This window comes from Arachis hypogaea, chromosome 16, assembly GCF_003086295.3.
Source record: "Arachis hypogaea cultivar Tifrunner chromosome 16, arahy.Tifrunner.gnm2.J5K5, whole genome shotgun sequence".
NCBI lineage: Eukaryota > Viridiplantae > Streptophyta > Magnoliopsida > Fabales > Fabaceae > Arachis > Arachis hypogaea.
Window position 1 is genome coordinate 136,208,781 of NC_092051.1, and position 18,176 is coordinate 136,226,956.

Sequence of the window (18,176 nt, forward strand, 5' to 3'; positions counted from 1 at the left end):
ATTTTTCATATTGAAGTGCGAGTGAGTATCTTAGAACAGAAGCAAGCGTAATTGAATAGAAAACAATAGTAATTGCATTAATCCATTGAAACACAGCAGAGCTCCTCACCCCCACCTATGGAGTTTAGAGACTCATGCTATAGAAGATACAATATGAGATGTAAAATGTCATGAGTTACAAAATGAATCTCCCAAAGTAGTTTTTATTCTAAACTAGTAACCTAGGTTTACAGAAAATGAGTAACCAAGTGCAGTTAGTGCAGAAATCTACTTCCGGGGCCCACTTGGTGTGTTCTTGGGCTGAGCATTGAAGCTTTCACGTGCATAGGCCATTCTTGGAGTTAAAAACCAGCTTGGGTACCAGTTTGGGCGTTTAACTCCAGTTCTGGTGCCAGTTCTGACGTTTTACGCCAGAAAAGGGTCTCTGGCTGGTGTTTAATGCCAGTTTGGGCCATCAAATCTCGAAAAAAAGTATGGACTATTATATATTGCTGGAAAGCCCAAGATGTCTACTTTCCAACGCAATTGAGAGCGCGCCAATTGGGCTTCTGTAGCTCCAGAAAAGCCACTTCGAGTGTAGGAGGGTCAGAATCCAACAGCATCTGCAGTCCTTTCTCAGCCTCTGAATCAGATTTTTGCTCAGGTCCCTCAATTTCAGCCAGAAAATACCTGAAATTACAGAAATACACAAACTCATAGTAAAGTCCAAAAATGTGATTTTTGCATAAAAACTAATAAAAATATAATAAAAAGTAACTAAAACATACTAAAAATACCTAAAAATAATGCCAAAAAGGGTATAAATTATTCGCTCATCAAATACCATCAAGCTAATGGACAGGTTGAAGCTGCCAATAAAGTGATCCTTAAAGGATTTAGAAAAAGATTAGACGATTTTTTTGGTTTATAGACTGATGAAGTGTGGTCAGTACTTTGGTCTTATCGCACCACACCCCAGTCTTCCACTGAAGAGACACCATTCAAATTCACTTATGGTGAAGAAGCTATGATTTTGGAGATTGGAGAACCCAGTCTAAGGTTACTCTTCGGCAACTTAAAAAATCACTCTGACATGAAACTTATTGATGAGGTCAGATCCCCTACTAATTTGATTGAACAAGCATTCAATTAAAGTAAAGGATTACAAAAAGATATAATGCTAAGACTAGGGCTAGGAGCTTCCAAGCAGGCGACTTAGTGTTAAAACAAGTTGATATCCTCGCTTGGGAAGTCAAGGAAAGCTCAGCCTTACTTGGAAAGAGAGATTCAGAATCAAAGCAAATTTGGGTAAAGGGCTATAAGTTGGAAAACTTACATGGATCCAAGGTTTCAAGAACATGGAGTGCCATTCACTTAAATAAATATTTTTCCTAATAAATTTTCTTTAGGTGTTAAGAATTAAAGACACTACTTTTCTATTTATCTAGGTTTTTATGAGGCCTTACTTTGAGTATTTTATATTCAATTCCATTAGAAATACAATCCATTTTCTGACGCAATTATCAATTATTGCATGGTTCATAACTTGTTTGTATAGATTAAAGCTGAAAACCCGGAATAACGGGAAGACTCACGTGTTGACAAAGCGTTTTCAAAACAAAACTAGAAAAATGGTAACACATAATGAAGCAGAGTAAAGGCAATTGAAATTTAGATAACAATCTAAATAAAATGTTGGTTTACAGCAGATAAATAAATTTTTGAGAAGATGGGAATCAGTCTGATAAAAAAGACAAAAGACAAACTCGGAAGCTAAGTGAAAGAAAACTTAAAAAAATTTATGAAAGAGAATTAAAGTACATAAACTATTTTTCCATCAACAACTTTTTTGAAGACACCGACTTTGGAGACATCCAAGTCGAGAGCTATAAGTTTGATCTGGTCAAGCATATTCCTTTCAACATAAAAAACTCCATCCACGACAGCTTGCTCAGATTTCTTGACCGATATGGAGAGATCGTCAATTTGCTTCATAAGCTTGGTTATCTGCTTCTTAAAATTTTCTTCTATAGCAATGGACTTTCTTTGCCTCTTCTAGAGTTTCAACTTTAGATTCAAGTCCCTAATTTTTTTCTTTATGCTCGTTAAGGATTCATTCAACTTTTAGACCTGTGATCTGGCCTCTTTCAATTCTTTTTCCTCCTTTGAAAATTCAGATCAGTAGTTAGAAACATCTTTCTCACCATATCTGATAGAAGCAGCTGAACGAAATAACATCCTCTGAACTTGAGGCATTGTCTTCTCAAGAGAAAGTTTTGCTAAACAAGATTTAGTCATATCAATTAGGAGATACTCATCAATGAACTCAAGAGATTGGAATTCTTTTTTCAAGATACAACCAAAGGAAGTCGGAAGAGGAGTTCCTGTTTCTTCAATATGACTTTTCCTTTTCATTTGCTTTTTCTTTTTGGGGGAATTGATGGGAGCAAGATTGTTTACATTATGAAACTCGGGACCAGCTCCTGTGTCATACTTAAGAGGAAGAGGGACGTTGCTCATTATGGTGAAAGAAGAAATTCTATCTCCACTACTTGTGTTAGTAACGATGTTGGCCTCGGAAGATGCCGACCTCCTTTTCATTGCTATGATAGCTTCCAGACATCCAACCATGTCAACTACCAAAAAAGAGCAAAAGGTCGTAAAGCCAGGATATAATAAAGGTAAAAAAAGAAAAAAAGAAAGAACTGCATAAATATTTACCAACAAAATTTTGAGCAGTATGCTCGTCAGCCAGAATGGTTCGAAGATTCAAAGATTGATGATTGCAAAGTTCTAAAAGCATTTGAATACTCGCAAATTTGGAAGAGTTAATGCCTTGAAGTTGGATTTTAGCGGAGAAGACGTTAAAGTTCCAATACAAGTTAAACCTTTTTTCATCTTCCATGGTCATGAAAAAAGGTCTAGTTCCATCTACTCTCTCAACCTTGAAGAATCTCTCCTTAAAATCGTGATAAGATTCTTCGAAGAGATTGAAAATTCTCCTATTCGGGTTATCTCGAAAAGAGATAAACCCACAACTTTGCGAGCTAAAGGGAATGGTTAGGTTGAAAAAAAAAATAAAAAAATAAGACCTTATAAGAAGCATCTAACCCAAGGAAAGAACATAGTAGCTTGAAGCTTCGGATAATAGCCCAGGTGTTCAAATGAAGTTGTGATGATGCATATTCTGTATAGCTAAGAATTGCTTGTTGGAAGGCTATGAAAGGAAGACAAACTCCAAGACAGGTAAATAGCGTCTCGTACAACCACAACCAATCAGGTTGGAAGCCCGCTGATAAACCCCAATTTCATGATTTATCTTGTGCTTAATTTGGGAGATTTTATCAACTTTTCTCACATTTATTCAATGAAATAGCATGATTTTGTAATTCTCCCTAAATTTATGCTTAAGTGTGAAAACATGCTTTTTAGGCCTTAAATTTGCCAATTTTAATTTACTTTAATTCCATTCGATGCCTTGATATATTTGTTGAGTGATTTCAGGTTCATAAGGCAAAGATTGGATTGAAGGAATGAAGAAAAAGCATGTAAAAATGGAGAACTCATGAAGAAATAAAGGAATCGCAAAGTTGTCAATCCTGACCTCTTCACACTTAATCGATCATAACTTGAGCTACAAAGGTCCAAATGAGGCGGTTTCAGTTGTGTTGGAAAGTTAACATCCGGGGCTTCAAAATGATATAAAATTTGTCGTAGTTTCCATAATTGAATATGATTCCACACTAACCAATGTACCTCTCGGAATTGAAGAACCCTCTCATTGTGTAATGAAATTAATGACAAGGAGGACCGTGCACGACCTCCGACACATGGTTTGAGCAATGAGAGGTGTATAAAAGAAGTTGGTGAGGAAGGAATTGAAATTGAAGAAGCTTGCAAAGAGGTGGAGATAATCAAGGAAGAGCATAAGGGAATGACACTTGCAACACCGTTGGAGATATCCCTTCCTAAGTCACCATCCTACACAACATTCAAGTGGGTAAAATTCTTATCCCTAAGTTTTACTTTCTCACTTGAATATGGTTTGATTGAAAATGATGGTCAACTTAGAGCTCTTTGTGGAGTTAAGAGTAGGAGAGAGTTGTGTAGTGGTTGGAAACATCACTCTAAGTTCATGATGATTGCATGCTCAAAGTTGAATAGCAATGGTTGGTGTAGAACCAAATTGTATGGGTCTAGGAGAATGTTTGGATGCTTAATTGAGAATTCGCAAGCCTTGTCACCCAGATTTAACTATGGTAGTCAACAAGAAGATGGCTGCAAGAACAAGGTTTTGGACCTCGGAATTCATTTCAACAATCAAAACTCTTGGGGCCTTGTCATTTATTTAAGCTTACTTGAAGGCCTTGTGCGCCTAATTTGGGATTCTGAAGGCTATTGGAAATGCAAGCATTGGTGGGGATTCAAGGAAGATTTCAAGCATAAGCCACCATAGAAAATCCCCCACCAAATGTCCAACTTAAGGACTTAAACTAAAAGTGCTAGGTGGGAGACACCCCACCATGGTAAACTCTTTCCATTTTCTTGTATATATAATCAATGAATGCATTGAGTTGCCATTGTAGGTAGTTTTTCTTACTTTCTATACTCTTATACATTTTGCCTTTATTGATAGATTGTTTGTTAAATTCATGTCATGATTAGAATAGTTGTTGTTAAATTGTATTTTGCTTGAAGTGTAAGTTTTGTGTGTTTTGTATGTGAAAAATATTTCAAAATAAAAAAAATATTTTGTTGTTAAATTTGAAGTTTGATTGTTTTAGAATGCTTGTAGATTAGGAGAGTTCCCTATTGTTGTTTTCATATGTAAAAAAAAAGGGGCCAGGCACGCGTACGCATGCTCGATGCTTACGCGTCGATGCATCAACATGGCTCCATACATGGAACCCGAGAGTTGCGCGAACACCACGCATACACTGCGCGAAACGCACAGCTGCACCCACGCATACGCGTACATCATGCATACGCGTCGATTTACACTCTCACCATCCACGCTCAAGCTTACAGGACGCTTACGCGTCGCTTGTCCGTCCTGCCGTCCACGTGCACACGTGAGCGACGCTTACACGTCGCTTCCGTGCCCTGTTTCTTCCCCTTTCTTCTTCTTTCTTTCTTCTTTCTTCTCTCCTTCTTTTTTCTTTATACCTTTCTTCTTCTCTCATCTTCCTTTCTTACTTTCTCCCTCTCCTTTCAAAATTCTATTTTTATCAATTTTATTTTTCTTATTTTTCATTTTCTTTTGTTTATTGCATATGTATACTTTTATTCATTGCATTTTAATTTTATTTTTATAGCTTGTTCTTATTTTCTTTTCTAATTTCTTATTTTAATAATGGTGTTGAATTCTCTTACTCAATTTTTGAGAATTTCTTGCATTGTTTTGGTGCTTCGTGACTTGTTTAGCATTAATGATCATATTTGTTCCACACACAAGATTAGTGCTTTAGTCCTTCCTCATTCATTTTTCTTTGTTTTTGTATCTCATTATCATTGAGTTAGGATGGGACCAAATGCTTTCATGTTTATCACTAATCTTGTTTGTGTCAATTCTTGCTTGAACTTGATGCAACATGCTCTTCATGTTATTCACTTATGCTTTGACTTTACTCTTGCATCAAGTATTAGTTGATATGCCCTTTACCTATATTGCTCTCTCACTTACATGCGTAGCTAACATGTAGTGAGAAGCCTACTCTTATTTGGCATTAGCCCCCTCCTATGTTCTATTTGCTTTGATATCCTTGTTGTAAACTTAATTTTCTTTTTTTTTCTTTCCCTTTAGGTTGGCCACCAAAAGAGGAAAAGGAAAAGCTTCTAAATAGAGTAACAAACAAGTTCACGCGCACAACCTTTTGAATGAGCTTATCAATTTTAGCAACCCGTCCACCTTGCTCTTCTTTGCATGCACCGAGGACGGTGCAATCTTCAAGTGTGGGGAGGTCGTCCGACCGATCTCCATGGGTAACAATTTTCTTTTTCAACACCAATTCTTAATTTTCTTTTCTTTATAGTTAGTTGTTGCATTGCATGATAGGTTGCATGCTAGTTAGAATTTGTACATATTTTTACCACTTCTTTTTATATTAGGACTACTTGGTTAGGGTGATGATTTCTTTTCCAAGAAAACTGTTTTAGGGCACCCTACCAATTTGAAAAAAAAAATTTGTTGAACTTGCTTGGAAGAATTTATTTTGGAATATGGTTTTTGAGCTAAGAACACAAGCATGTGAGTTTTGAGCCCAATTGTGTGGTTACATCTTATAACCACTTATTTCCATTCTTGTGTGCATTATTCTATTATTCCATGTATACATACAATTATATGATTGAGGTCATCATTTCATTTAGCTTACTTACCCAAATAGCCTACCTTTCATCAACCATTGTTAGCCAATTTTGAGCCTATTTAATCCCTTTTGTTCTTAATATTAGCACATCACTATCCCTAAGTGAAAAATAATAAATGTCCTTCATTTGGATCTTTGATTAGCTTAGGCTAATGAGAGTGTGTATCATTTGGGTATGGAAAACTTGGGACATTGGTTGAGGTAAAAGTGTGCTTTGTATTTTTGTTGAAAATCATGAGATTGGGTACGTGCTTATGCATTAAATATGTAAATCCATATGCATTGATACATTTGTATGTACTTTGTTGTGAAAAAAAATGTATAAAAAAAAGAAATAGAAAAATAAAAGAAAGAAAACTATATAGAAAAAAATGCAATAAAAAGGGGACAAAAATGTCCCAAAGTAAAGTAATAATAACAATGTATATGGGATGTGAATTAAAAAAAAATGCATGAGTATGTGAAAGTGGAAATCATGGGTAGCTAGGTTGTGTATTAGAATTGTATAGATTATTATATGTGTTAGGTGAGAGCTTAGGCTAATCAAAGATGCAAATTTTAAGCTCACTTAGCCATATATGCATCCCTACCTTTACCCTAGCCCCATTATAACCTATGAATAAGTCCTCATGATGAATGTATGCATGCATTGAATAATTGTTGATTGTTAGATGAAAAATAAATCATGGAAAGCATGATTAGAAGAGAATTGAGTGATCAACCCTATACACTAGAGCGACTAGAGCAGATACACTTTCGGTGAGGCTTCGATGCTCAATTCCTTATTCTCGGCTTTCATGAGCTTTCTTCTTGCAAGTCTATTTGAACTTCATCTTGATATTTGAATTGGTAGGATTCATGAATCGTCATATGATCTTAGCCCTACATGTTCATGTATGTCTTGGGGATTGATTTACTTTTAATCAAGTAGGTAGAATCATTTTGCATTTAGTTGCATTCATATAGATAGGTGCATATAGTTTATTTGCATTGAATAAATGTTCATACCCCTTTTTTTGTCCTTCTTTATTCCTAGCATGAGAACATGCTTGGTTTAAGTGTGGGGAGGTTTGATAAACCCCAATTTCGTGGTTTATCTTGTGCTTAATTTGGGGGATTTTATCAACTTTTCTCACATTTATTCAATGAAATAGCATGGTTTTGTAATTCTCCCTAAATTTGTGCTTAAGTGTGAAAACATACTTTTAGGCCTTAAATTTGCCAATTTTAATTCACTTTAATTCCATTCGATACCTTGATATGTTTGTTGAGTGATTTCAGGTTCATAAGGCAAAGATTGGATTGAAGGAATGAAGAAAAAGCATGTAAAAATGGAGAACTCAAGAAATGAAGGAATCGCAAAGTTGTCAATCATGACCTCTTTGCACTTAATTAATCATAACTTGAGTTACAGAGGTTCAAATGAGGCAGATTCAATTGCGTTGGAAAGTTAACATCCGAGACTTCAAAATGATATAAAATTTGCCATAGTTTCCTGGCGTTTAGAGACACGTACGCGTGCATCACACGTACACGTGGGAAGCTACACGTGACTCACTAAAGGCAACTCGTGGCCAGCGATTTCTGAAGCATTTTGGGCCCAATCCAACCCATTTCTGATGCTATTGAATCCAAGGATTGAAGGGGGAATAAACCAAGTAGTCATAGTAGAGTTTTTCCACCATGTTTTAGGGTAGAATTCTAGAGAGAGAGGCTCTCTTCTCTCTCTAGATTTAGGATAGAAATTAGGGTAAAGTTAGACTAATCTCTCTCAAATTTATCTTTCAATCCTTATTTTGATTTCAGTTCTCTTTATATTTTAGTGTTCTATTGTTTCAATCTTCTTAGTTTTTCTTGTTAATTTCTTATTTTGCTCTCTTTTATGTTGATGAACCATTGTTAGATCTTGATTTCTTCTAATGCAATTTTATGTTTCTATGTCCTTTTTATGATACATCAATACATTTATTTATTATTTTTTTATAATATAAATAAAATATTTTCTATAAAACTAAAGAAAATGATAAATAAATGTATTGATGCATCAATGGTTGATTTTGTGCCTCTGAAACTTGTACTTGTTCTCCAGATTATCGATTTTGTTCTTGAACTGTTGTTATGTAGGACATTTTGTTAATTATTTAATTTTGACTTCACTGTGGGACTAAATTGATACTAAATGAAACTTTTTTGGATTCAAATAGAACACTTTAAATCTTAAAGAGCAAAACAAAATTACACTCAAACCTAGGGGACCAATTTAATACTTTACCCTTAAAAAAATCAAGATATTTTCCACTTCAAGAATTTCTAAGTCGCCTAGTTCTTATGCGCGCAGGAAGCAGTAGTGGTTATAATCTGAAACCGTCATACTGGGCAGTAAGTCAAATTTGTTGACCTCTATTTTCATAGGCTTTCCGTTTGGGTGAAATCATATTCCCATAAAATGCTGTTCATCAACATCCGCCTTTCCTCCATTTTCCGTTTTTAAAATTAGCCCTTAAATTATGCCAGGTGCTATGCTATGTTGTGACATGAGAATCAGACCACTTGATGCGTTAATATCGGTAAGGGAATATTCAGACGTTGCAGATTGCAGGCACACATACAAGTATACAATTGATGAGATGCTTTATTGTTGATTATTTATTATTAGTGATGTTCTGGAATTAATTTTTGAGTATATATTCAAATAGATTTTTAAAAAATTTTACATAAGACGTTTTGGTCTCAAAATTTTCATTACAAACAGTTTTTTAATTTTATAAAAATAAGATATATAATCTTTTCGTTATATTTTTAAAAATTTATTTATTCAAATAAAATATATCTAATTAAAATAAAAATTTATTTTTATAAAATTTAAAAATCTCAATATAATAAAATATTTTTAGAAATAAAAATGTCTAACGTAAAATTTTTAGAGATTAATTTGCGTATATACTCTTAATTTTATAATTAATAATAATTAATTTTAGTTATAAATTTAAATTATAAATTTTTATTTTAAAATTTAAATTATAAATTTTTTATTTTAAAATTTAAATTATAAATTTTAAACTCTTAAAAAAATCAAAATTTATAAAATAAAAAATTGAGTAATATTAATTCACAAAAATTTAGTTTTTATACTTTTCATTTATTATTATCACAAAAGTTCTATTATTACCGATATAACTAAAGTATTAAAACTAATCATAAATTATATAAATACCATAAAATTGACCATAAAAAATTTAAAATTAAGTAGTATCCATAAAAAATAACCTCCACAAATCTAACTAATCGTTAATTGTTTATTGACGTCGTTAGTGATCTATTTCACTTGTAACATTAAACTTAATTAAATAATTAAAGAATCTCGTTAGGGAGTCAATAGAATATTTGTACAATATGTATAATGGGTTATGAGTTAAAAAATGAACATCACTCATACTATCCAAAATGTCATGAAACTACTCATCTCAAAAATTTAAGCTGATTTTGGGGCTCACTAAAATTGAACTCTTCTAGAACTCTGATACCATGTCATGAAACCACTGATCATAAAAACTTAAGCTGATAGAAAAAGGTAACACTAATGGTTATATCTCTAATACTGAATCGAACATCTCTAAACCTCCATTGTACACATTATACAGATATTCCATGAGCTCCCTATATTACCTCATAATTAAAAAATATAATAGGCCATAAATGTTCTTCTCCCTCCTACGACCCTTTCTTCCTTTTCTCAACTTTGCCATTCAACAACATCTATTACCATAGCCATCCACTTTTTTCTTTCTTCTTCAAATCCTACCAAATCTTCACTTTCATTAAATTTTCTTAAATGGTACTATTTTTAGTTTATTTTTGTTGGGTTTCAATTTTCAAAAATGAGATTTAAATTTGACGAGTGCTTCTCATGTTGGTGGGGCATCTCAATCGCAGAATTAAAACTTTTCTCTTAAGAAATTTTAATTTTTGGAGTTTAAATTTACCAGTAACGACATCAAAAAGAACAATAGTCGACATCATTTGCTCAAAGCTAGAATCTAATGAGATTCTAAGCTTCGGCAAGAGCAAGAGAAGCTCCTATGATAGCAGCAAAAAATGAGAACCTGTTCTCCGGCCAATCACAATTTTTTGCCGTAGCTAAGGACAACAACAGAAATAAGAGAAAGTCACTAAATTCAAAAAGAAGCAACAACGATGACGACATGCTCTCCTTCACATCCAACGTGATTCTTCCATTCTGGATGTGAAGAAAAGGGAACAAGGGTTGATAAAGAAAGAAAAGAGTGGCTGGTTATGGTGATAGGGTTGATGAATGGAGAAGTTTAATTCTTGAGGAAAAAGGAAAGGAAAAATTGGCGAATCATAGAAGAATATTTGGGGTTTATAATTTTTAATTATTTAATTGAATTTTCATATCAATGTCACTTAGAACTTAGAAGTTTGGATGAATCACTAATGGTGTCACTAAACAATTGACGATTGGTTATATTTGTCTAACAAAAGTTATTTTTCATGAGCACAACTTAATTTTAAATTTTCTATGGTTAGTGTTATTATCGACGTTTATATATTTCATAGTTAGTTTTAGTACTTTAGTCTTACCAATATCTATATTAGGTTATTGAGTAAATTGTTAAATCAATACTCAAAAAAGGAGAATCTCAAAATATAACCAAATACTCAACTATAACTAGTTTGAAAAAAAGGAAAATCTCAAAATATAACCAAAAACAATTATGCACAGTAGTGCCAATCACAACTATAGTTAAACTAAGCTTTAATTTTCACATAAGATCCGACAACTTAGCGTGAAGTAGTTTGGTATCTCTAGGTTCACACACAGGCTCTGTATCCTTGGTAAGAGGGAGTATCTTCGGCAGTTGAATCTTTTACCTTACGGTTCTAACTCTACACGAGAAATGAAATTATCACTTACAATGGAGTAATCAATTATCTACAATGAAAAATCATAAGCATGCATAGCAGACTAATTGGTCTCATCAACAAAGCAATAAGTAATATAAATCACATCACTCCACAAAGAAACAAATCTCGGGGTAAAGAAAATAACTAAAACTAATTGAATATATTTTAATTTCGAACAACTAGATTAGAAATGAAGAGACTCATCTCAAAAACTATGAAACACAAATCAAACTTAATGAATGAACAATCAAGACAATGTCAGATACAAGAATCAAGAACAATTTCCAATTCAACTTAATGAATAAATATTGAATAGTGTTGAAAAAATTAAAAAAAAAAACTTGTTAGTTGTTACCTCTAATGTAAATAATATAAAGAGTGAGGTATAAGTCATATTCAGCAATTTTTCCTAATCTAGTTTAATCAATTTGTGTAAAATACAAGAATCAAGAACAAAATACTGGAATTAGCTACTCTCTTAGAAATTAAAGTTAAATATGTTCTTTTAAAGCACATAACTTTTAAAATCCAGAAATTCTTAGATTATTTACCTGCAAAGTTGAACAATATCTTGTTCAATTTTTCGAGTCCAGAGCAATCAATTCGTATTCATAATCAGGAAAACCAATTCATAAACTAATTCAATAATTAACAAAATTAGCATATTCATAGTCACCTAACCCAATCCCTAACCTAATTCAACAATAACATTTCGACCATTTTAACATTTTAAATTCAACCTCTTCCATATTCTAATTAGATTCATAAATCATATTCTAATCAATGAATCAACTATTAAAAATTAATATAGAATATTAGAATAACTAAAAAAAATTACATATTGACTGTCGTTGCAGTTGCAGAATCAAGCAGTGCAGTGCAGGCAGTAACATCCGCAAAAGAGAGGCGGGGGAGGGATGGGGATGCGGTGCGGTGCAGCGAGACACGAGCACTCACCAGGTGTTGGGTGTTGTGATGATGGATGAGCAGAATATGAGACAGAGGGAGCAAGATAGCTAGTGACGAGCACATGAGGGACGACAAGTGGAGGAGGCGCGACAAGATGTGAGCGTGCAGTGGATCCGGTGAGAGCACACGATGCATTGTATCTGGAGGACACGCGAGCACACGATGTGGTAGATCTGGCGAGAGGTGCAGTAACAAAGGCGAGCGTGTGCTGGTGGTGACCCGAGGTGAGAGTGAGAGGGCTGGGGGAGAGGGGGTGGTGCTGTGTCTCTATGTGTAGGAGTGGGAGTAAGAGTGAGAGAGAGGGGGTGGGGTGGGCCTAGGGTTTTTTCTTTTTAACGATGGAGTAGGTTAGAGAGAGAGTAATGCAAAAATAAGGGGGGAAAGGGTTTGCAATTTGAATTTAGGTCAAGTTTACCGTCGAATTTATCCACGGATAAATACGTCGGTAATGCTTTGCGAGTGACCAAAACACAGCGTTGCACTAATCAAGGTTACTGGCAGATAAATCCACTGGTAATGCTCGTGCCAATTTTTTCTTTTTTTCCTCCATTTATTACTGGCGGATCTATCATCGAAAAATCAAATCCAACGGTAACTGTTTATCCAATGAATTTATTGTCAAATTCGCCGGTAAATCCGTCAGTAAACCCGACACTAACATTCGACGAAAAATTTGACAGTATTTAACATTTCTCTTATAATGTTAATTAATTTAAACAATAACAGGGTGGAAAAAATTCCAAATCAAATTCTTATAAATCCTAATTTTTCAACGGAGAGTAAAGGGAGAAATCTCGCCAATGAAGGATCCATCACTATCAATAATGGCAAGAACATCAATTGAAATGATGCTAAGAGAATCAATAAAGAATGTAAGGAGAGGGGTGAAGAGGCCAATGGTGCCAAGAAGAAACCTAATCACATCTTCTTGGGTTAACTAGTAGAAAGTCACGCCTATTGTGGTTGTTGACGATGATTTATTAATTTGAATTTGGATCTAATGATTTTTGAGATTGAAATTTTAAAAAAATATGAACCCCAACAACTATTCAAAAAAATAAACTAAATATTCAAATTCAGAGTAATTAAAGATTTTATTGGTAAAAAAAATAATAAATAAAAGAAGAAAAAGCTACTTTTTATTCTCTAACTGAAACAAGCTAATAGGAAAAAGAAGAAAATAATGGTGACAACAATGAAAACTAACAACTAGAAGACTCGTATGAAATTTGTGTGGAATGTCCAAATTTTATAAGAACCCATCACTCAAAGATCTGAGGAAAAATATAAAATTGGAGAAGACGGATACAGCAGCAGCAACGTAGGGAAGGAAGTATCTTGGCGGCAACATCTGTAGCGGCATCACCCTTCACCACCTCCATCTTCTGCGAACAGCCGCCTCTCTCTCTCTCTCTCTCTCTCTCTCTCTCTCTCTCTCTCTCTCTCTCTCTCTCTCTCTCTCTCTCTCTCTCTCTCTCTCTCTCCGTTAGTGACAACCGCGCTCTCACTACCGCCATTATCACCTCCTTTCTCTCCTTCTTCAGCGTCACCAACATTTGCCTCATCCTGCATCACTCTTGTTCTCTTTCTCTCTCCTCTATTTGAGTCTTTTCTATCTTCCATTATCGATCATTCTAGTAAGCACAACAATGCCAACATGGTTCTCTATCACCGCCACACCTTCCTCCTTCCTAAAGATATAATAACTTAAGGTTTCTTTAAATTGAATTAGAATTTTTTTACCAAATTAAATTAGGAATTTATTGCTTTTTCGCCTTGTTATTGTTTAAATTAATTAAAAATATTAAGTAAATAGATTGTTGGGAGAATTTGCTATGTAATCAACTTTGTTAGTCATATCAATAATTTTTATTAACGAAAATAGGAGAAATTGATGTCCGAATATTTTTGTTCAGATTTTAATATTATTTAGAGATTCTTTTATTAATAACATATTTTAAATATTATTTTGTCAGTATTTAAATCTTTTAAGTGCCAATTTAACGGTTAACTCTACGTTATTTAAGTATATGCAATATAAGTTTTATGATCAAACTTTGCTCTATAGCCAAGAGATATCCAAATTAAAGATTTACAAGTACACGTAGTAGGCTGATTTTTTTGGTTATGAAAGAGCTGAGTGTGTTGTGCCGGGTTATGGAATGAGGAGGAGCTAGACTAATATGTGGGACAGGTTTTTTGCTCAGAGTTGGTGATAAGAAATCGGACCCAACGATTTTCTTTTTTAGATTTCTTTGAGCAAATCAGAGGGTCCGTTTTGCATGGAGAGGAGGTATGAAAATAACATTAAGGAAATCGAACCCTGTGAATTTTACATGAACAAAATTTTTTTATATTACTTTAAGGTAATCGCATGGTCCGTTTTCATTGTTAACGAATTTTTGGATTTAGGTTGAGCAACTCGCCGGATCCGAGTTGTGGAGGAGTAAATTTTTTTTATTTTTACTAAAAGAAATCGGATGGTCTATTTTCATTATTATATAGTATATTTGAATTAGGTTAGAGAAGTCCCTTGGTCCGATTTGTGTGTATATATATATACTTGCGAAGGTCTGCAAATCTTAATCCGCCGACCAGATCTAACATTCTTCATCTTCTTCGACTTCTCTTCTTCTTCTTTCTCATGGTCTGTTGTTGAGCTGGTTGGCTTGGATAGAGAAAAATTCATAGTGAAGTATTTGTGTTTATTTAATTGAGTAAGAAGAATAGATGATAGAGTCCTTTTGAAAGTGTATTATTTTGGTCAGATTTTGTTGCAGACGCCTGAAGGGGTAAAATTTGTTTGTGAAGATCCGTTGGATGTTGTTATTCCATTCATAATTTCATTTGAAGAGCTTAAAGGTTTGATTTGTGAGAAGATTGATTCGGAGATGTCAAGAAAAATATCAAGTATTTTGTACAGATATCCTGTACCAATATTTGGTGGATTCGTTCGATTTCAGACGAAATATATAACGGACGAAGCGAGCATGCAGGAGATGTTTTCAACGTATATTGAAAGTCGTGCTCAAATCTCGTTCATCGAGTTGTACATTGAATTCGAACAATCTGAGGCCGACCAAAATATTTTACGAGAAGACTACAATAGTGACAGTGAGGAAGAGTTCGAAAGCAATTACGAAGTTATTGGTCCAGACGGAGATGAAAATCAAGGTGACGGTAGTGTGGCCCTGAATATGACAGACGTTGCAAATACACTCGCGAACGAAGTGCTATTTGAGGAGCCATCTTTCATGCGAGTTTTGGATTTGGAAGCCATGCGTGCTCCGGAGTTTCCGGACTATATGAGTGCAGGTACTCGTTTAGCATTTGTAAAATAGTTTATTTAGTCAAGTTTAAGATAAAAATAATTTGAGCTAATTAGTATTTAGGGTGCAGTATTTATTTAGTTATTTAGTGAATTAGTATTAATTAATAAGTATTTATTAGAGTATTTATGAAGTTATTAAGGCAATTGGTATTTATTTTTAGTTATTTAGTTAATTTGTATTTATTTAGTTGCTTAGTTAATTAGGGTTTATTTATTAATGAGTAATTATTATAGTATTTATGAAGTTATTTAGGCTATTAGTAATTATTTTTAGTTATTTAGTTAATTTGTGTTTAATTAGTTATTTAGCTAATTAGGCTTTAATAATTAGCATTTGTTATAGTATTTAATTTTAGTTGTTTAGGTCATTACTATTTATTTTTACTTAGTTAGTTAATTTGTATTTATTTAGTTATTTAGTTAATTAGGTTTTAATAATGAGTGTTTATTATAGAATTTATGAAGTTATTTGAAAGATCAGTATTTATTTTTAGTTATTTAGTTAAGTTGTATTAATTAACAGTGTGTATTAATGTATTTGTATTTTTATTTAATTGAGATTGAGATAATAATGTAATGTATAGCTTATTTATATCATTATTGATGTTGTGAGTACTTATTTAATATTTAATTTTGGGCATTAAACAATCGTGTATTAAAATACTTATGGTATGGCTGCCGTCCTGGCAGAAGTTCCTTTTGTCGTAGATGGTGAATTCGTCGTGGGGATGGAATTCAGTTCCAGGGAAGCTGTTATTAAGGCGATGAAGGAGTATACCCTCCGAAGATCTGTAGACTACCGTGTGTATGAGTCGGAGCCGTTGACATTTTATGCGAAGTGTACACAGTACGGTCAGGGTGTGATTGGCTTATCAGAGTTAGCATGATCAGCAGAAAGTACTGTTGGGTTATTAGGAGGTACAACGACAGCCACACTTGTACCAGAGCAACCATTTTCCAGGATCATTCAAAGCTGGATTCAAATACAATTGCAGAAGCCATTAAGCCGTTGGTTGAGGCTGACCCCTCTTTAAAAGTAAAATCAGTTATTACAGAAGTGCAGTCGAAGTTCAACTACACCGTCAGTTATCGAAAAGCATGGTTGGCTAAGCAAAAGTCAGTTGAGAAAATATTTGGAGGTTGGGAAGCATCCTACGAAGCGTTGATCATATGGTTTGAGGCCATGTGTCATAAGGAGCCATCAGCTGTCGTGCATTTTGAGACTATGCCAGCATATCAAGGGGATGACTTGGTAAGTAATATCCGGGTATTGCATCGAGTCTTTTGGAGCTATTACCCCTGCATTAGAGCATTCAGACATTGTAAGCCAGTTGTCCAGGTGGACGGGACTCACTTGTACGAAAAGTATAAGGGTTGCTTGTTAGTGGCCGTTTCGCAGGATGGTAACAACAATATCGTCCCAATTGCATTTGCTATTGTCGAGGGAGAGACTTCTGATGCGTGGCACTTTTTCCTTAATAACCTGTGTCAACATGTTGTGACTCGGGATGGTGTGGAGCTTATATCAGACCGACATGAGTCGATAAATGCAGCTGTGAAACGCAGTCACGGAGCTTGGTCACCCCTTAGAGCTTTTCACATATTTTGCATCAGGTATATAGAGTCGAACTTTCTGAGGAAATTCAAGGCACCGTACCTACAAAATCTTGTCATCAATATAGGTAACAATGATTACTTCAAAGTTTGTTACTAATGAAACTGCGATCAATGTAAACATCGTGAGACTTATTCTTTGTATGGTATATGATACTGAGCAGGATATTCGAGGACGGCTCGCGAGTATGAATTACGTTACCAGCATTTATGAGAGCGGGGCGAGGCATACACTAACTGGTTAAACCGTATTCCCCGTGAACAGTATGCATTGGCATTCGATGGTGGTTATCGATGGGGTCACATGACAACTAATCTAGTCGAATGCATCAACTCAATCTTGAAGGGTGCACGCAATCTCCCCATCACTGCACTTGTGAAAGCAATATTCTACAAACTAAATGAGTTGTTCACACGGAAAATAGCCGAAGCGGAGGCTCGGATTAATGCTGACCATGTTTTTTTCTGAGCATGTGACCTCCAAACTTCATGCAAATCAACTTGCATCAGGAAACATTCAGGTTAATTACTTCGACAGGCAGAATGAGGTCTTTGAAGTGCGTGAGATGCCAAGTAGAGTGGAATATGCTGTTGACCTATGTCATCAAAGATGTGACTGTGGTGAGTTCCAGGTGGACCGGATTTTTTGCCGGCATGTGTTTGCATGTTGTGCAAATCAACGACTAGATTGGCAGGTGTATGTGCATGATGTTTATAAGATGGACCAAATTAGACGCGTTTATCAGGCTAGGTTTAGGCCACTCGGGAATCCAACTACGTGGCCTTCTTACAATGGTCCTCGATTCGTATCGAACCCGTACCTGAGACGCGTTGCCAAAGGTCGGCCCAGGATGACGCACTTCTTGAATGAGATGGACACACGAATGTTACGGCGTCTGAGGCGATGTAGGCAATGTAGGGCTGAGGGACACAGTCGTAGTAGATGCCGTCAGGGCGGAGGTCCTAGTGCTGATCCTAACACGCAGTAG

General features: G+C 34.7%; 1 protein-coding gene across 1 annotated transcript; it reads left to right on the plus strand.

Annotated features, from left to right (window-relative positions):
• Positions 1 to 16,456: 16,456 nt before the first annotated feature.
• On the plus strand, positions 16,457 to 18,176 carry LOC112757638 (uncharacterized). The gene is made up of 3 exons (XM_025806192.1): positions 16,457 to 17,275; positions 17,453 to 17,644; positions 17,709 to 18,176. The coding sequence occupies exons 1-3, from the start codon at positions 16,457 to 16,459 to the stop codon at positions 18,174 to 18,176; spliced, it is 1,479 nt and encodes a 492-aa protein (XP_025661977.1).